Source organism: Micromys minutus (genome assembly GCF_963924665.1).
Source record: "Micromys minutus genome assembly, chromosome: 20".
Classification (NCBI taxonomy): Eukaryota; Metazoa; Chordata; class Mammalia; order Rodentia; family Muridae; genus Micromys; species Micromys minutus.
Genome location: NC_137955.1, coordinates 46,667,494 through 46,689,019, shown reverse-complemented (window position 1 = coordinate 46,689,019; position 21,526 = coordinate 46,667,494). Strand labels below are relative to the sequence as shown.

General features: G+C 43.1%; 1 protein-coding gene across 1 annotated transcript in view; it reads right to left on the bottom strand.

The window, feature by feature from the left end:
- The window catches only part of SEMA5A (semaphorin 5A), a 402,276-nt gene that overhangs the window by 58,727 nt on the left and 322,023 nt on the right, over positions 1–21,526 (bottom strand). Inside the window, exons 12-14 of the mRNA XM_080933845.1 lie at positions 19,700–19,907; positions 10,438–10,555; positions 1,263–1,444 (exon numbers count right to left, since the gene is read on the bottom strand). Coding sequence (XP_080789971.1) covers positions 1,263–1,444; positions 10,438–10,555; positions 19,700–19,907 — 508 coding nt within the window. The remainder of the gene's footprint in view (positions 1–1,262; positions 1,445–10,437; positions 10,556–19,699; positions 19,908–21,526) is intronic.

Here is a 21,526-nt window from a genome sequence, read left to right as displayed (position 1 = left end):
TGTGTTTCCTGTGCAGTAATGGGTAAATAGGTAAATAAAAGTTTCTAAAACCAGCAGGAGTGTAGGAGATCAGAAAATAAATGATGCAAGTTTACCAGTAACTATTATTGTATCTACTTGGTCTTGCATAGGGCTAGAAGCTGTTGAGAGACACAATAGGGGACAAACACAGTCTCATGGAGTCATCCCTGGGAACATGAGAGATTTGGGATCCTGGTCATCTCCTTACACTTCCACAACATCCCTGAAACAGGCTGGTTCCCTTACGGTTTTAACCTGAAATAAGCTGGTCACGTCTGTTTAGAGGGCGGCTTTCCAGCTGGGACAAGAGCTGAAGCCAGAGTGACTAACAATGGCAGGGCAGCACCCCTGTCTCTCAGGAATGAATAGCTCATTGTCATCTTCAAAGGAAGTCCAGGAACCTATGTCCTGTTTCCTGTTTTACTACATAACCTTATCTTTGTGGCCCTCCTTGGCTACCATAAAGTTTACGTGGTGATTGAACCCACCCTGAAACTGCTATAGATGGAAACCCACTATGAAAACTGCTGGGGAGCACAAGTTTTTCTGTGCGCACCCTGCTCTGCCCACCCTTCCTGTCCTGGGCTCTCACACCATTCAACCACCCCATCGATCTTTGGTCAGTTGCTTCCTAGACAGTTTCCCCCATTGCTTCTGCATCCTAGGCTCATGAAAATCAGCTGCCATTTTAAGAAATGGACTGTTTGTAATCAAGTGAAGAAGTGACTTGCAATTGACCCGAGAAGCTCTCCAGGTGCCATGCCCTACAGGGGAAGCCGGCAGGACTGAGTGTAGTTAGAAAAGAGTAAGAGACAACTCTGATGACCCCAGTGCATCACAGCATCTGGACTGACCTGGTTTCTAATGGTCTGAGGTCAGAGAGCTGGGGTATGCTGAGTTCTGATCTACCACAGCATGGAGAAAATTCCAGCTAATGCTTCACACTCTATAAGGGATGACCCATCACATATTCCAGGAAGAGGTTAAGTCAAGGATATTTTCATCAAAGAAGCCAATTATATAGAGTAAATTAGTAATATTTTCCTATCCAGTGATGAGCTTATAAACAGTTTTTAATCCACTACTTAACTTACAGTTTGAAATTTTCCTCACAAATGATATAATCACTAAGTGATGGGTATCCCCCCTTTTGCCATCTTCACCCACTAAAGGATGGCCCGTGTTAAAAACTGACTGCCCAGATACCTCCAGGATCGGAGTTAAAATGATACTGTACACACCTGGAACAGTTGGTGATCTCCATTCTGGGGCCCTCACACTGCCAGCCACCACACTGTGGAGCTGGGCTGTCACAGGAGCGGGACCGGCAGAGGCAGGATCCCACAGCAGTGCCGTCGGTATGTGTACAGGGTATCCAGGGAGACCACGGGCCAAAGCTCCCATCTACAGTGAGATTTCTGGTCTGGAAGGCAAACGCAAGCATTGGTGTTAGAAAAGCTAAAGCTGGTGGAAAAAAAAAAGACACAGAGACAAAAGATCTCTCACGTGTCAATCACAACTGTTTTAGAATATCAGAGCCCGACAAACACAGAGGTGGATGCTCGAAGCCAACCATTTGATTGAGAACGGAATTCCCGATGGAGGAGCTAGAGAAAGGACTGAAGGAGCTGGAGGGGTTTGCAACCCTATAGGAAGAACAACAATATCAACCAACCACAGCTCCCAGAGCTCCCAGAGCATAAGCCACCATCCAAAGAGTACACATGGAGGGACCTATGCCTCCAGCTGTGTATGTAGCAGAGGATGGCCTTGTCAGAATGTTAATGGAAGGAGAGGCCCTTGGTCCTGTCAAGGCTCGAAGCCCCAGTGTAGGGGAATGTCAGGATGGGGAGGTGGGAGAGGGTAGGTGGGTGGGTGGGGGAGCACCCTCATAGAAGCAAGGGGATAGGGGATGAGTTACAGGGTTTCTGGAGGGGAAACCAGGAAAGGAGATGACATTTTAAATGCAAATAAAGAAAATATTCATTAAAAGGAAATTAAAGTTGGCAGTGTGTGTGGGAAGATTTCAAAGTCATGCTGCGTAGGTCACTGCTAGAGATCATGAGAAAGAGGGAGTGGGGATGGAAAGAAGCAAAAAGAGGAAGGAATGAGGAGCAGAGGGAGAGGAAGAGCAACAGGGCATTAGAAGAGGAAGTAGAAGAGTAAAGGTTCATGACTCAGGAATGAGATTTTGGTAGAACTGCCCACCAATATTGGTAATGCAAGGAACAAGAAAAACCCACAGATATACACATCATATGCCTGGCTCAAAACAACCAAAGCCCATGAAAGATGAATCCAGGCTGGGCTCATATGTTACTTCCAAGTGACAATGTTTGATGCCAAGCACATCTCAGTGTCCCCATGAGCAGTGAGGTCAGTTTTCAGGCTTCTCCTTGCCAATGCTATACTGTGGGCACCATTCAGAGTTTGTATGCTAGCCAGGAAGGGCTTGGCACCTGCTTATGACTATATGTAATAGCTGCTAAGGACTGTTCAGGGCTGCTGCTGAGGATGGACAACAAGCTTGTGTTGAGTTGGACGGAGTGGAAAGAAACCCATAAAGCAGCTGGATGAGATGCTTGATGCCGAAGACAGCTCGGGTGATGGCAGAGGCATAAAGGTGGCACAGGGTCACATGGCTGTGCCAGTTCCTGTCAGTGAGAGCCACTGACAGATATCTTATTGTCACTGGGTTTGGAAGAAGGAATGCAAGGCAGGCACACCAAGTGAGACCCGAGGTTTGGAGACGCCTGCAGGTCACTGCAGCGGAATGCGGAGTGACGGGTCTGAGTGTGATTGGGGCATCAGTTCTTGAACACTCAAGAGGAAGCAGGTTTCTGACACATGCCATAGAAGATCTCTGGAAAAACAGTACTCCTGGGGTCAAAGGTTAAGAGGACCCCAGGCCCAGCCTCTTCACTTTACTATAGAGGCGGGCGAATCTTAGACATTGCGAAGATGAGAACTGTATTTTCTCCTGCATTCTCTGGCTCCTGACTCTCTCCTCTGCCAGCAAGTGTGTGAAAGGGGCGAGCCCCAGAACCAGCAGGATTTTTGATCCATGGTTTCTCTAAGTACCATGGGAAATGTTTACACATTGCTGTGATTTTTCTCTGCCTAGTCACAATCCACCGAGACAGATACGGCTCTGCAGGGTGATTGTCTATTCCTTCTCTTTCCCAGTCAACATTAATGGTGTTTATTTCCTTAGGTGGGCAGAATTGAACCCTCCTACCAATCTCTCTTATTTCTATATAAGCTGTGCCCACAAGGAGGGCCTGGGCCTGCCCCATCTGAGAGTCGCAAGTGGACAAACAAAGGAACATTTCCCAAGAGAAAGCTTCCTTGTCCCCATAAATAACACTTCTGGTCACAGCTCCTACTTGGACCTCAGGCTCCCTGGAAACCACAGGCTTCTAAGAAGTAACATGCCTTGTGTGACAAGACGATCCAAGTGTCTGGGTTGACAAAGTCTCTTCTTAAATTAGTAAAGTCCCTACTTGAAAAATTTTTCACACTGATGCTCCAATCTCCTCTCCCCATCACTTGCCTAGGTCTGTTGATAATCATGCACAGACCCTGGTGTGCGACATAAACACTGTTATTCTTGTTTTTGATGAGGAAAGTCTCCTGTTCAGAAAATAGGCATCCACTGAGCATATCAATTTGTGTCATACCCATATACACAGCCCACACTAGCCTGACTCTTCACACAGAACACTGCTGCTCTCTGTAAAGGTGGTGACTGTCTGAGATGGGTAGGAGCTGCCCTGGAAACTTGTAGAGTCAGTTCTTCCCCAGCACTGTGCCCTAGGGTACTGACCAGAAGACTCTCGCAGACTCTACTGCGCACCTGCCCAGGGTGGGGGGTCCATCAAGGGAAATATCTACCCATGAGCCGTGCTGGGGGTACAGGAAATGGCACGCCTGTGCTGACCATGCAGCCAGCCCAGGGCTGCCCCGAGTAACAGACACATCAGCAGGAGGGATGCTGCTTCCTCTCTGATTTCACAGATGGATGAGGTCCATGCTTCTGTACTGGCATTCATGTGAGGGTCTCAAGGCACACTAGATATGGATGACAAGAAACTGTGCTCAGGTGTCCGTAGACCTGGCCACAGGCATTTTTCTTGGAAGAGGACTAAGGAACAAGAATTCTTGCTGTAGGTAAGAAGAAGGTGGTGAGATACTGCTATTGTGGGCATTTTCACATTGAAAATATTGTATAATTTTAAAAATCATGGACAAGGTTGTACTCTTGGCTGGCATTGTTCAGGAATGAAACAGACGGCCGACTGAGCTCTTGGGTGAGCTGATAAACTAGGAAACAAGGACTACAGAACTCAGAGCTGCGTGATGCCCGCTGGTGGTGGGTATACGGCTGCTCTGTGCACGGCAGATGGGTGGCAGGCCCTCCTAGGCAGACCTCTGTGGAAGCAGTGTATCACAGCTCTTAGCTCTGAACCTAAGCAAACGTGTAAGTCAAGATGAGTTGAAGAGCTACAAACAGACCACGGGCATTCAGCCAGTTGAACAAATTACCCCAACCAGAACATCTTACGTATGATGACTCTTCCTCACGGACAGACCAGCGTCTCTGTTTATGAGAGCCTGAACTAGACCTGTTGTTGGGCAGGAAGCAGAAGCTCTAGAACATTACTTCTTGTTTAGGATAAAGCAAGCCTACACATAGACAAACAAACAAAAGACCACAGGAAGTGATGTAGCTATGGTAGGTGGGACATCCCACGGAATACACGTGTGAGTTTGTCAGTGAGTAGAACGGAGGTGATGAGACAAGAGAGCACTAGGGAAAGATAAAGAGATGCTGTTGAACCCAGGGACCATCTCGGCAAGGAGCTTCAGCCATCCTACGTTGGCAGGTGGGAAGGCTGGTAGGACTGCTGGAGCCAGATGGGAGTCAGAGGCAGCCACTGCCATGCATAGGCGGAGCCCTGGCTTTGAAGTTTGCTCTCACAGTTGCTCTGTCTCAGCAGTGAGAAGGTAAACAACACATATGGATTCCTGCTGACCGGTCAGTGCTTGGTTTTAGGATAAACATAGGACCTAATTCTTGTGGACGACCTAACATGAGTGGGTAGGGGTGTCTATAAAAGTTATTTTTCCTAAATGAGAAAAGTGTTTCTGCTTTTTAACCCCCCCCCATTTGAGCACTGGCATGTGAACATTGAATGTAATGTAACATTCACCCTTTATGACATCCTAACGTGTCCCTAGGCATCTCTCATTGTCCCTGGCAACCATCCTCCTCATTTCCTATTGAGATCCACCACGTCTCTGCTCTTTCTGTGCATCTGGCTTGAAATGAGGGTTTTAGGCCAAGAGATGCTTTTAGAATTATCTTCCTAAAGATACACCCAAAGAAGAGATGAGGGAATAACAATTGCACAGGAAAGGAGAGGGGTCACCTGACATGTGACAGCAAATAAAACCCACAGTACTTGTTTAATACGCCAGTGGAAGGGGAAGCAGCCCTACTGGGAAGCCATTGGTTGGAACCCACACAAGGTAAGAATGTGGTAACAGTGACTAAGGTACAGGGAAAGAAGGCAGCTTTAACTGCGTCTGGCAGGGAGGAAGCGTCCGTAAGGAGAGGATGTTTGTTCCAGTCTTGTGGAGGTTTATTTGTTATGTTGCATTCTGAAGCCAGAAGAACTTGCAGACACTGGGGAGGCATTCGAGCGAGCCATGAACTCCGGGTGACCCATTCAGTCTCATGCGTGGTTGGATGCTGTGTGTCTTAGATTGAAGGTTGGCCTAGAAAATGGAACTGGGAATATGGTTCACATCCTGGGCTTTCAATTTGGAGCGTTGAATATTTTAAATTTTTCATAATTAAAATTTTCCTTGAAACGACACCTGAAATAAAGGCATATTTGCTGGCATTTGGCACCATGAGCAGATACTTGACTTTCAGAGACAAGGTCTGAGTCCTGTCTTAGTATTAGGAAAAGGGAAATGAAAGAAGGCACTTTAGAATAAACTGTCCAAAGTTCTCTCCATGTTTCTCTGAAGTGATTTTCTTTTTAGAATGTGTACAATTAAATACAAATCCTACTAAATACAAGCCAGAGGAAAACGTGTACCACACATCAACAGCTTGTGACAACCGTGGGGGGATTCAATGTGTCACCTCCTTGAATCCTCACCACATCCCAAGTCATATCCAAAGATCAGTGCAAAAAAGTTATTTAAGGAGCCCATGAATTACTCTCAGATACCCTTCTGCAATATGATTTTCTTACAGCTTTCTCCTGCAAGAGGCTCCTGAGAGTCAGGGGCACCAACTTTATCTCCCCAGACAGCAAGGATACAGTGAATTTCATAGGGTTGGCAAAGAAGATTCATTTTTTGTTACTAAGAATAATATTTTCATGTTGATTTGTTCATTCACTAATTCTCTGATGGCCTAGTGTGTGCACACTTTATTTTTATGTTCAGCCATGTTCTTTATATTTATGTTCTTGCTTTGTGTGTGTGTGTGTGTGTGTGTGTGTGTGTGTGTGTACATTTACAGAGGGCAGAAGAAGTAATTAGATTACTTGAAAATAAAGTCACAGGTAGTTGTGAACAAAGTAGCAAGCTTTTTAACCATTGGTGCCTCCAACTACTGTTTTCTTATGGCTAAATTGAAGTCTTAGATTTTCATCTGGACATCTTTTCTTCAGAATTACTAGATCTTTCTTTATTTTCAAGGTCTTTTATATCTACATGCAGTAACTACACCAAGCAGGATATTGGATAAGCTCCCCAGGAAGTTTTGCCTTATGTTATGACATCAATTTAATATCCACCCTAAGCTTATCTCTCCAGACGAATTAAAAAGCAAGAATTGTACCTTTGCCGAAGACTAAGATATAGTCTTGTGTAGTCGCTAGCAGTCTACTGAATAGGGTCGATTTGTACTTAGTGCCTGTGACACTTAGGGGACATACCTTCTCAGCCCCACTTTTCCACATGTGGGGCCCCAGAAAGGAATTCTCATCACAACAAATGCTGGTGCCTTGATATTGTACATTTTTGGCTCCCAGAACTGTGAGTGATGTATGTCTGTGGTTTATGAAGAACTCAGTGTTGGGTGTTTTCCTATAGAATCGTGGGCAAAGTAAAGCAGGTGTGAGTGAGGCACAGTGTGGGACGTTTAAGTGGGATGTCCATGGTAGGCCCTCACAGGTGCCGTGTCACCGACCCTGAGTATGGTGGAGGAAAGATTTTAGTCTTCCTTTTAGTTATTTGTATATGCGTATATCAGCGTGGAAGGAGGTGCGGGTGCCCATATGGGCCAGGAGGAGATATTTAGGAAATTGTGAGCCTCCAAATATGGCTGTTGGAAACCAGTCTGTTAGAGCAGTGCGTTTTCTCTAACTGCTGACCGCTTCTCCTGACTTAGGAGCTTAGTTTTTGGGTGAGTCCACAAGTGTGTCTGGGGTGTCACTTCTTATCAATATGTCTATAACTAAATGAACCCAATCTAATCAGATCACTTTCTTTCAACATATACTTTTACATAAAATATAAAATGTTTTCTTTCCAAAGGCCTCAGCTTATTAAAAAAAAAAATCAAGTTCCACTTGTTTGGGTAAAAATGTAGGTAGACAACCTTCAGAAGGAATGAGAAATATTTACTGATTGTAAAATTTTCTTGGCATTTACACTGAACGTAAAAGGGCATCTACTCTGAAGTCCTGGGTTTGGACCTCAGTATAGAAAGTACAACCCTAGACACTATCTGAAAGTGACAGCAATATATATACATACATACATACATACATACATACATACATACATACATACATATATATATATATATATATATATATATATATAACACTTTAAAGCCAATATATCAAAATTATGAAATGTGGGTACCACAGACTTATCTCATCAATAATATATTTTAGTTTACTGAAAGAAAAGAACAAATAACATAGAAGTAACATTTTAAAGTAAAAAATTAAACCTAAACAAGATTATAGCTGTTTTTTTTTAAAATAAACAAAACAAAACAAAACACATTTTAGCTTACCAAATCCATCTGGCACAAGGATGGAGCTCTATACAATAGACACGCCTAATGTCTAGAGAGACAGAACTTGCTATGTGTAACGGCCATTGGGTCTGTAGTCATATCTGAGAGCTGTCATTAAGTATCACAGCATGCCCATACTGCCTTGAGAAGTTAACAGGATCTGTCTTCTCGTTGGCTTGAGACAATATGGGTGACAACTCTTTGGTCATGTCTCAAATACTGGATCCCTCCATTTCATATTTTTACTGTAAAATAGTCAAGACATGCATCTGCTATAAAGCAACTACACGGGGGGGGGGGGTTAAATTTCCCAAATTTTCCTCTGCATAATCATCTTAGCTCTGAGGCTTGGGTATGTCACCCGTGGGTACAGGGAGAAATGTTCTTACCATGTAAGAAAAACCACAGGTATGTTACCTGCTTCTCGCTCCTTTTTTTTTTTTTTTTTTTAACCACTAAAATGCAAGAACAAAAGTGTGCAGGAAGATGCATTGACTGACTGTGAGGATGTGTCTGCAGATTGACATTTTGGATGTGGTTCATTACGTTTGTACCTTCTGAAAAAAAAATAGGGTGCACGCCTTTGTGCATGGTCAGCACTGAAAAAGGGATTCTTTAGTTCCTGGTATATTTCAAACCACTTTTTAAAGATATAGAAGAGGATTTCCACTTTAAAATCAAAGACCTAGCACTACAAAGCCAAATGATTCTAAGACAGTGGTTCTCAACCTTTCTAATGCTGTGACCCTTTAATATGGTTGCACATGTGGTGGCGAGCCTCAACAAAAGTTATTTCTGTTCCTACTGTATAACTATGCTTGCTACTTCCTTGCTACTGTTATGACTCATAATATAAATATCTGATATGAAGGCTATCTGATATATGACTCCTGTGAAAGGGTCATTTGATCCCCCCAAAAAGATCACAACCCGCAGGCTGAGAACCTCTGATCTAACCCCACATGGGAGCTCTGAATGCCTAGATGTGAGGATGTCCACACAGGCTTCTTTGTGCAAAAGACTCACCACCCACAGCAACATCTGGGAAGGATGCTGACCTTCCAACTTTCTCTCTGCTCCATTTCCTTCCAAGTTGAAGAACAAGCTTCCTTAGCACATGGTTTAGATCTCGAAGGGGCATCTTCTGGAATTTGCACTGACAAATCTAAGGTGTGTCTAATACATCCAGGGAGCAGTAAATCTTTGCAGAGGTGTTTATAACCAGCAAGCATAGATCCACAGCTGGGTAACACACAGTGACTTACTGCCCCAGTACCTACTTAGAGTATATTATTGTTAGCAGTTTCTGTTCCTGTGCTAGAACACACGAAAGAAATGTCTTGTTGCCTGAGACAGAAGTAAAGGAAAACTGTTTTCTGTAAGAGAGGACCCAAGCAGACCAGCTAAGCAAGCAGTGATACTTGTTTTTCTTGGACTCAGGGACTGGCTGTAAATACAGGCCAGCTACTCTTCATCCCTCGGGGTCCCACATAGGAATCCACACAGGGCTGCTTTTGCCAGGCCTGCCTGTGACCCTGACCATGGTCTGTGAGTCTGATCCACATGGTGCCACAGTAAAGTCCTTTAACTTATTCTTCAAATCTGCAGTCATGTCAAGCTTCTGGAATTATAGCACCCAAGGGAAATGAACCAGTATGGAAGTTCACATTTTATTAGTGTAACAAGAACAAGAGTTCACACCAAACTCTTTTTTTTTAAAAAAAAAAAAGGTAAAAACAGTAAAAACCATGATCTTATGCTCAACAGGGCTGTTGAATCTTAAGTATTTCAAATCAATGTAAAACAGTTGGATGCTTGCAGCTAACCATCGGACTGAGTTCGGGGACCCCAATTGGAGCATCATAGGAACAACAACCAACCAGACCCCCAGAGCTCCCAGAGACTAAACCACCAAACAAAGAGGGAGCCATGACTGCAGCGGCATATGTCACAGAGGATGGCTTTGTCTGGCATCAATGGGAGAAGAAGCCCTTGGTCCCGTGAAGACTTGTTCCTCAGTGTAGGGGCATGCAGGAGCATTGAGGTGGAAGTGTGTGGCTGGGAGGGGGCATCCTTATAGAAGCAGAGGGAGGGGGAAAGGGGAGAACATTTGAAATGCAGATAAATAAAATATCCAATAAAATGCAAAAAAGAAAAAAAAAACACAACAAAGAACAGCAACAACAAAACAGTGAAAGCGTCCTGAATCAGGTTTGGCCTCCTGAATTCTAGGAATAGATTGAGCCTAGAAACACATTTTTTGGGGGGGGGGCTTGCAACAATGGACCTACTTGACAGGTAAGCTCTGTGGGTCTGCCTCCCATGGACAATACTCTTGGAAACTGGACAGGAAGTGCACATACCGGACAGGTGGGGATGCTCTGGTCCCACTGAGTCATGCTCAGACTCTCCTCCAGACTGGTACACTTCTTCATCACCGCATCCCAGCCACAGTAAGGGTCCTGAGCACCGAGGCAGGCACTGAAAGCACACATGAAAATACACTGACTGTGTAGTTCCTCCACTGTAAGAAAACACCCACAGGATGTTTCTGGAAATGCAGATCATCCACGTGTGACCTAAGAAGCAGACCTAAGTGAGGTGGGGACTCGGGACAGGACTTGGAAATCGCCTGCTTCCTGTGTTGACATTACCTGGCTGGGACAGACGGGAGCTGAGAGTGACCCAATATTGAACTAGCTCAAAGTAACACGTTTATGCCTGTAGCTCCTGAGAAGGAAGCTGAGAGAATGACATGTTCAGCACGCAGCTCACCTTGGGATTTTTCTCTCCTGTGATCCCGTTTTCACAAATATGAGTGACTACAGCACAGTTACACCATTCACAGGGCTAATGTTCCTTTTATGACTTTTATTATTAAAGTAATATGAACACTAGGATAAATACAGCTTTTCAAAGGTGAGACACTTGAACTTCTGCTCAGGACCTTCCTTGAGTGCAAAGCCACTAGGAGGTCTGAAACACGTCTCCTGGATTAGAGTGAAGGTTTAAGGCTCTGAAACTCTGCCTGTAATAACAGTTTCATCTTTCTACGGTGCTGAAGGTCTGGTCGTTTTAACGTTCCATTACTCTTTAAATATTACAACTGCTATCCAAACACAAATGCCCATTCAATAGAAAGCCCCCATAGTTATAATTTCCTCTTGGTCCACACCAAACCAATCCTTAGGTGTTATTATTTTTGGAAGTTGGGTCTCTTAAAGAGGCCATGTGGAAGAGTTTCCAATGAAGGTAGCCACGATGAAAGTGGCATTATTTTTTTCTTTTTTGGTTTTTATTTCTTCTTAAACTCAATAAGAATAAAGATAAAAAAAATCAATGAGTTTAAGATACTTGATTAGAAAAAGTCACAACAACACTGTCTAAAATTTGGGTAAACCCAATTATGAATATTATTTAATCTTCTCTTCTGAAAATAATTTTGTCACTTAGATTTAAATATTTGCTATTGTAGGATCAATATGTTAACATTTGATATGCTGCAGGATAATTATCAACTTTTGAATTATTACCAGGCCAAGAAAATTACAGCAGTAGGATTTAGAAAGGATTCTGTCAGTTAGGAAAAGAGCAAGGCACTGTTGAGCACAATCAAACACAACGCTCCCCACAAATCTTTAGTTTTCCTCTCTCCACATGGGAAGAGACAGAAGATTTTGTCCAAGACTCCGGCGAAAGGAGCTCAGAAGGGCGGGATACTAGAGTGTGAAGGAACAGAGGCCAGTCTCCAAAGTCTGAGGACTGAGTCAAGAACCTTTGAAGCCATTAAAGTCTTAAATACTTCACCCTTCAAAGGGAAACCAGAATCCTGAGAAGAAAGTATGCTTCTCTCTCACACCTGAGTCTCTTATTCAGACAGATAAATATCTCACGAAGAGCTCGCTGTACAGAGCAGGATCTGGCACAAGGGGTGCAGCTGTGTAAAAAGCAATCTATGGACCCATCAGTTTATCTTCCATTTGGCTCAGACTGGCCTAACGCACTGTATTTTGTGTGGTGCACTGTCTGCTTTTAGAGAAGGCTGATCTTGAATTGGATATCCTCCTCCCTTGGTATTCCAGGCCCTGGGGCAGTGAGCAAGCACTCTCATGAGCAACATTACCAGGTAGTGTGTTTGATTTTTGACTTGTATGTGGGATAAAGGGAGGTTTGACCCAACTTTCAATGGATAGAAGACAAGGGTGGGAAATACCATCTCAAACAGACCTACACTAACTGACAGTAACCCTTCATCAAGAAAGAAGAGGAACCATGTTGTGTTGAATTCTTATTCCTAATGCATAACTTCCATCTCTGTTATGGCTCTTATGATCACACAGACAATCTGAGTTTTGCTCATTGACTCTGTCTAGGGTCCAAATGAGTCCCAAGTTCATAATGTTTTTATATATAGTTTTATCAGCACTCCGGAATGGTTGTATTCTAAAATCATGACTTCAGTAAATTATAGGGCAATAAAAAAATCTTAGGGGAGCTTGGGCACTGCTGCTGTTTGGGGGCAGGCCTAGAGCCATGGGCGATGCTGAAGCCCAGGTTTTCCATGGAGTTGTTTGTACAGCTGTGCACCTGACGCTTAAAAGCAGGAGGCTTGTGGAGTAGGTATCAGATAGGAGTGTGCATTACTAGTAAGGCCTTTCGGCTGTGCTTCTCCACTGACAAATAAAACTATCTAGATGACTGGTTAGAACACAGCGACTACTTAGATTTCCATTTAGGCCAGCAACATGATGCCTTTTAATATGCAACAGGAAGGAGACTCCCACACTGTTGACTAGCTACTGCAGTACTAAGGGAAACTCAGGACCTACAGGAGTCAGTTTTACCTACGGGTTATTTTTAGCACACTGGGCTGTGCTTAGACACCCGTATGCTACCTCTGCCACCGAAGTGGCAGCATGATTACACTGAAATAGGAGACAAGGGAGAAAAACACATATGGTCCAGAGCTATAGGGAGGAGAACCTGGCACTGTAGAAGATGGGTAGACCACAGCTCTTCTATAGGATGCTGTGTGTACATTTTCTTTGTTATTGCTGTGTAACCAAGGTAGCAATACGTGTTACTGCCAGAAGTTCTTCTATCATGAAGTGCATGCAGGCTTACGTTGTGAGAGTCACTAAAATGATCAATATTAGTGATTTTGCATGTATAATACGATACTATCTTTAGTGAGACACCTCTCAGATTGGACATGCTTCCTACCCTACATAATAGAGCCCATGCCCTCTCCTAATATTTGCACAAATTGAGCAATAATGTAATGTATAATTATTAGCTCTAGTGGAGGTCACAGTGGTCTATGTTCTGTTTTCCACCATAGTTTGAGAGTATCCTCTTCACCTTGGTAAGGTCCAAGGGGGATTATGCTAATGCTAAAGGACATTGTGTCCCAGCATGGCTCTTCCTGGGATTCTTTTTACAGAGAGTCCTGTACTGCTGCGCACATGGGTTCATGTGATTTCTCTTCCCTCTATATTTAAACAGTTACAATCACTGCATGCATAGAGAAGTTGCCACAGTCACCATTTAATAGCCCCAGAGTCACCCACTTAGTGAAAAATTACTGAATGTGTTGCCGATGACCTGGAGCTTAGTTCCTGAAGTTGAGAAGTAGAAAACCAGTAATAATTCAGATAAGGCTTAAGAAATAATTGGACATTAGGTGAGGAGATTGATTCCTAGCATGGTATAGAATCTGGTATAATGATACATCTTTGCTGGATAAAATGTAATGCAACCCCAGGAACCTTTGACTCAATTCTACATTAGATATTCAGATAATTTTATTTATGGCAGAATTTCTCATTAGTCTCTCAGCCCCACACAGGCAGGGTCAGAGATGTATCATTTGTCATCAAGCACTCAGAAAGTGGCTTCGTGTGTAGAATGGATTAAGCGCTGTAAACACATGGTGAATGAGCTGCTGAAGGAAATCCATATGCTTCCCAGGCTAAGCGGGTGGATGCCAGTGTGGTTAAAGTTTCACGACATTGAGATTTGGAAGTCAATAAATTAATTGTAGAAGGGGAATATTTACCTTGTAAAGTGAGTGTTTGTCAAAAGCTCCTCCTGGATGCTTGCATGATACCAACTAGTTAACTGAAGGTGTCTCACTGGGACCATAGAGGATGTTGTTATTTTCTCAGCATGTGGTATACTTTGCAACTGGGCAGATGGTGTCTTTAGAACATTTAATTAATAATGGTGTCAACCGATTGCATCTACCTTTGAAAACTTTGCCCTTTAAAGCAATGGATGTGCTACAGTACTTAATTTCCACACTAATTTTCTTAATGAGGTATTAAGTCCTTTTCCTTAATGACACCATACAGTGATTGAATTAAGACTGGCCAGACACCAGCTCTGCCCAGTGAAGCCCAAGATGTTTTTCTTAATGGTTCCATCTTTCTTTCTAGTTTTGTCAAAATACAGTTCTAGAGGTGTTTATCTTCTGATTCACCTATGGCTGTATTTGTTCCTGGGAGAGCTCTTCTCAATCCCAATTACATCATAAAACAGAAAGACCAAAGAATTACGAACTTCCACTCTTTTTGCTATTCATATCACCTTACCTTTCTAATTCTCCACGAAATGTTAGCCACCCTCTACTAGGTTATGAGAAGACAACAGAGAATACAGAACAGAGCCCACCTGGCAATTCATCAAATACATATACTGAGCCTCTTTTGAGCTGTTCATGGTGCTGAAGGCCAAAAGAACCTGGAGACAGAAGCTAAGCCAGGCCTAGGGCTAAAGATGGTGCAGCAAAATAGAACCTGTGGGTCTCAGTTTCTGCTCTAAGGCTATAATCTTTGCTGCCTACACATGGTCTCTTAGATTCAGGTGGGTCTCTCATATATATAATGCAAGCTCTGGTGTGCTAATTTGATCTTACATAGGTAATGAGTGTCAAAAGAAGATAAAAAAAGAAAGAATACACAGGAGTTTCCAATGTACTGAAATTCTATGAAATTCAGAAAAATAATAGGTTTTATAATAAATCTTTTCAACATTTATTTATTAAGTTTAATAACTGGTTTCTGCATTATCGTATGTGATAGAAGCACATCCAGGCAAAATACATACTGCTTTGACTCAGGAATTAGTAGGTGGAAGTCTATAGACCACACACACTCTGAGTTTTACCTAAACAGAAGAAACACAGGGATGTTGTTCACTCCAGCACCATGACAACTGTTCCTATGTCCATGAAGCCAAGCCATAAGATATGGCTCAGTAACAACAGATGTACTGCATAAGCTGCGGCGGAATGCTGCGAAATATTTAGATCCGGGAACAGTGGGATTTCCTGGCGTTGCTAGAAAGTCATTCCCTCACCATCTCCCTCCTCTGTGAACTCTAGGGCTGATTGTTACAACTTGGACCCCATTGCTGGGCTTACCCCTCTGGGGTTCTGCAGGGATGCTGGCTTTCTGTTCTGCTTCATGTAAGAGACCATTGCCAACTTCTCTAATGGCCCAGACTCTACTTTTTGGTGTCTTTTTTTTGCAGTACTGTGTCTAAGGGATAATTTCTTTTCTTGTCTTGACTGATTGTCTAAATCATAAACCCTCTGAATTCAGAAGCAGCTCATATATTTGACACGTCTATTTATTGTCAAGCTTTGTTCATCCCACAGCCTTGGCTTGTCATGGTGGCCGCACTTCAGGGAAAGGCTCATTCTTTGCTACAGAAATCATGTACCTTGGGGTATTTTTTTTTTCAAAGAACATTTGCTGAGCTGTGGATCTAGTCAGTGTACATATAGTTCTTGAAACAACTTTAAAACTGTGTGTCAGAAGCCCTCCCACTAATCTTCCACACTTACATTTGCTGGGAATTGAAGAGCTGCAACTATCTTAGGACTTGCAGGATTTTCAGGTGGGAAGGGAGAAAAGCCTGACGTTTAGATATGACTAGGAACACCTCTGCTTCCTGACTTGGTGAAATGGGAAACTCTCCATGTACAATGTCCACGTCTATCAACACTCTAAATGCCAGGTTGTGATTCCGCATAGGAGGATAGGCCACGATGGGATTAGCTAATGCTGTTGTGTCCCCATCATCCTGTGTTCTGCCACCCAGGACTTTCCTTTCTTCAAAGGCTACAAATTAACACTGGCAGTGTACACCAAGAACCAAGGGCCCAGGAGGTGGCACTCACGAGGCATTGCCCAACACTGACCAGAATGTTAGATTCCAGGTATATCAAAACCTTGTAAATATCAGCTCGTATTATGAAGTAAATAAACATGTGCTCAGTCATTACATGGAAATGATATTCACAGAGATGACTGCAACTTCAAGGACTCGAGTTTGGTTTGGTCCTTTGCCTGACTTTTCTGAGACTTATTAAATGGCAGCATCTAACCATTCTCACATTAAAATAACTATATTTGTCACCTGTGTGATAAAATTTGACTAAACAATAACATTAGGACATTTTTTCTTCTAAAACAACTTCTAGAGAAGCGCTCCCGCTAGCATGCTGCTTTCTGGGCTATGATGAAGTCAAACGGCAGACCATCAGCAGGATGCAGGGTTACCCTGGGAAAAACTGGAACAGATGCCCAGTGTGGGATGCTTTCGGAACCTGTTGCATGCTGGTTTCATCTGCCATAGGGCAAGGGCAAAAATGAGGAAGCTGATAGGAAGACATCTTGGCTTGGAAGTCCCATGTTCCTGGTCCTAAAGCAGTGGTTCTCAATGTCCTTAAGTGTGGTGACCCTTTAATAGTGTCCTGAGTGTTGTGTTGATTCCCAACGATATAAGATTTTCCCTCACTACTTTATAACTGCAATTTTCCTACTGTTACGATTTGTAACATAAATATCTTTGTTTTTCAAAGAGAAACTCTGCCCTAGACAGTCTATCTTGAAAAAAAAATGTAGCAGAAAGTGAACTCAGTAGCTTACAAGGTCAGCCTCTACCTGTGGTGATGTCCCTGCACAGGTTGAGCAATCCATATGGCATGGATGTGGGGACAGACAGTCTGCCCTTATCTGAGGGAGTCACAGAAGGAGGTATGTGGGACACTAAACCAACATCTGGACTTCCAACTTTCGTATGATCAATGAGACCTTCAGACTTGATTCAATAATCAAGGCAAACGTGGCAGAAATGCAAAACCTACTGTGAAATTAAATAAAGTCTTTGAAAAATACAACCAACAAAAGGAAAAACATAAAGACTCTTGTCAGACAATTTTCTCCTTCACAAGTGTCATATTTACATTTGAGGCTAATTACTTGTATAAGTTCCACTTCCTCTTTTTAAATATTGCAAAGTTTCATTTAGGAAATTGATTTCCTAAAACAACAACCAAATTATCGATAGTTTGCTAAAGAATAGCATGCGGCAAATGAACTATCACGCAACCCTGTTATCAGCCCATTTCTAATCAAAGTGCTTCATGAGGCATATTTCTGGAAACTTAAAAGTTGTTTCTCTAAAAAACAAACTACTATTTTTTTCTACAAATCATTTAAAAAATCCCAGCATACAGTGTTTACAAAATAGAATCTTCTTGTGAGTTTTAACTAGGGGGGATTTCTCATCCTTCCACATGAAGACAAGGGCCCAGAGAAGCACAATGGAAGACACACAGAGAGATGCTTGGTCCACAGTCTTTAGAACTTCCTTGTCCGAGGGAATACTAAGAGCCAAACACAAGCGTCCCAACTGTGGCACACAGAAGCCCAGTGTGTAGGTTCACAGTGGAGCTGTGCCTGCTTGTCCTTTTGCTCTGAGCAGGAGGAACATAAACAGAAGGGAGATTCAGCCACATGCGCCTCTTCTCTACGATGGAGGCTGAGGGAGGTGCACATGTGCCCTTATTCTCCTCAGAGGAGCAAGAACTGCTCGCTTATGGTACCGGCACCTGGTGGCTCCAGCCCCTGGGGATTCCAATGGGGACAATGGCATGACAGACTCTGCTTTGGTTTTCCAAGCTGGAGGAACTGAGTTGACCTATGCTCACTAAACGAAAGTGCAGTCAAGGCAACTGTCTCGTGTTCTGCAACTGCACTCCGAGTCCATGAATGTTAGCAATACCACAATCCTGCCTGTGACCCTGTTCTGACCCCAGGAGTCTCCAGGAGAACACATCTAACAAAGTAAGACTTGCAAAACTGGTTTACTTTCAGCCATTCCTGGCTAGGATGTGTCTCTTGGCTACACCTCAACCATCCCTTTAATTCAGCAAATGATCAGCACCGAGAAAGGAGTCACTTCTGCCTCCGACTAGACTTACAGAAACATACACAGAGCAAGATTCAGACAGCCACTGGTTAAAGTTAGAAATTGGACATATGGAGAAGAAGATCACTAATAAATGTCACTAACAACTAATAATGTCACTAACACGCTCACAATACAACTCTCAGGACTATCCTGATACTGTTTGTCAAGTCTTTCTGGAACCAAGGAAATGCTATACAGATTTCATTTTGTAGAACCATCCTGAAAGAAACATTGCAATGGTTCAGTCTACATGAGGAACATGCAGAGATCTTTAGACTTCACAATGTATACATCATCCCATTGGATTCTATAGCAAGTCACATGTGTGAGCAGAGACAGTGAGGCTGTAGTACCATGGGAACCATGACATAATTATCAGTGACAGGTGTGTACTATGAATTTCCTGCCTCTGGTGCCCTGTATAGAAACAGAATGCCCTGCGCATGGCAGGGTCTTGCAAGCAGAGTAGTAAAAATGTCACTTCTACATAAACCTTCAGGTATGCCTTCTTAGGGGAATAGCTATAAACAAACCTACCATGGTCCTCTAGAGCAGTATTGTGTCAGAGGCCATAGTACATTTCTACTTTCCAACACTGTAAACACTACAGAGCTAGTCAACTAGTGTTCACAGTCCTCTTCCATTTCCTCAGCACCTGCGCCTGAGTGCTTCCAAACAACACTGGACGTTCCCTAGAAAATAGGAGGATAGGTCTGGAGAGATGGCTCAGCCACTGAAGGCCAGGCTCACAACCAAAAATGTAAGAAAATACGAGGATAGAGCTGGGAATGGGAAAGCTTTTAAGGCACTCAGCTTTCCTGTACCTCTAGGATTTCCTTCCCCCACCTAACTGATTATAGAACAACGGGACCTTAGGAGTAAACCGCAGCCAGGAGTATGCTATAGATGATCCAGTGCAATGGAGATTTGGGCCAGTATTGATGTTTCTTCTTAGAGGGCTGTAAGAGGAGCATGAGCCTACTTCATCTTACATCCCCTCCCCCCGTGTGTGCATGTGTGTGTGTGTGTGTGTGTTCATCTGTCTTTCTCTTACTCCCTCTGTGTATGTATGTGTCTGTATTCAAATAAAATATTAACTTATGCTGGGGCACTAAATCCCAGCATTACCACTGAGAGTTATCATATGCTGAATGATTGATTTTCACACCTATTACTGCTCACAGTTGTTAGCCCCATGGTTCCTCTGAAGACATCCAGGTTAGTGGCACCACAAGAACCCATTTCAATGAAGAGCCCGTATCCTGGAGCTGAATGGGCACACAGATGCCGGGCTCTACAGCCTTTTCACTGCCGGAGACCTGAAAGGCTGGCACGGGTGCCCTCAGCCTTGGGATTCCTTACCTGCGTGTTTGATGAAAGTGGCACCTCTTCAGGGGGATCTTGACCACATGCTCCTGCAGCCCCACAAATAGGACGCTCTGGCTGTGGAGAATCTGCAGGCTCCTGATGGGCTCACTCCTCCTCTCTGGGAAAAGCTCAATCTCTTCCAGCAAACAGCTGCCCGAGCTCTGACTCAGGGGAGCCCGTACCTTTTTAATGGTGCCATAATCTGGAAAGACAACAAGACAGGGAGAAAACAGAGTACTTAGGTAGCACAGCTGTCCTCAGTGAAGCAGAAAATGTACAGCACACAGGGTTGCAATTCTTCAGCCCATGAGGTCATTTGGTCATTTGGGCATCTTTCAGTAATGCAGAGGCCTCTTGGGTGGGCCATACTGGATGGAGAATTCAGGTACTGATGTTCTTTAAAGCTCCACAATGATAGATACTCCGGTGAAGCCCGTGGTGAGAATTGCTGATCTACCACTCGCCTCTTCTGTTGCAAGCCTCAGAGCAAGGGGCATGCTAAACCACACTGCAGATTAAAACAGCTGCAGAATGCCAGAAGAGAAAATTCCAACAGGGACAATCTTGGGTCACTGATGTCAGCATGGGGATTGCTACTCATTTACAGAAGAAGCAAAGTGGCTTGGAATGTAAATACAAGGTTATTTTTTTTGGGGGGGGGGGTTGATTTTGAACTTGACTCATGGCTGAACTAATTCTGGTCTTCCTGGACCAAGGTTCGTGCATTTCGTATTTCCTGTGGTAAGGGCCTCTGCTCCAGGCAGACTCTGCAGATAGGCAATGAGGGATGTTCCTATTAGGTCAGTGGTTTTCCACCTTCCTGATGCGTTGACAATTTAATATACTCCCTTATATTGTGGTGACTGGTGATGCTACCTCCCAACCATGAAATAATTTTGTCACTGCTTTATAACTGTAATCTTGCTACTTCTATAAATCGGAATATAAACACCTGATATGCAACTCCTGTAAACGTGTTATTCAACTTTCAATGGAGTCATGACTCACTACTGCTTTAGCTCACCCATCAAGAGTTTAGGGGAGGTTGGATAACACTTCTGTGAGGGAGATGCACAGGAACTTGAAGGCACTGTTGCTTGTCTGCAAAATCCAGATATTTTAAAGCAAAAGCACTAACTATCGGTGCCACCCGAAGCCATCTTGAATGTATAAACTGAATAAACTCACCATGATATCAAGCTTTATGTCATAGTGATTCTTGTTTTATAAATGCAGGGAACCACACTTAGAAGTTACCTTAAAAGCAGAAATAAAACTAGGAAGCTTTGGCTTGAAGGAGCTTCAACCAAATAAATGGGAAAGACTAAAGAGATCATACTTTATACTTTGTACCTTTATGATTATGGAAGTCTTAGATAATACAACTATCTACATTTAAAGAGAAAACTTATGGGCACACATATATTAGTTTGACTTTACTTAAAATGTAAACATGAAATATTTACATTTGACTTCATATCATGTACATAGTATCAGTAAGAACTGCTTAATTGTACTTCACAATAGCTGGTTAAATATATTATTACTGAAAAATATTCAGCAAACATGGAAAGCTGAAATGAGGATGTCTGTGACCCCAAAAATTCCACCAGAGAACTTCTACAGCTGGTAAACAAGGTCAGCAAAGTGGTTGGATATAAAATTAACTTACACCTACCCAGTGCTTCAGCCAACTGGTTCTTAGCATTTGAGTGAAAGATCATATATGAAGATTCTTTTTTTTTAACAACTTTATTTTAAAAAACAAAGATAAAAACAAATTTTAAGCATTTTTGCATAAATGTATATGAATACATTTTT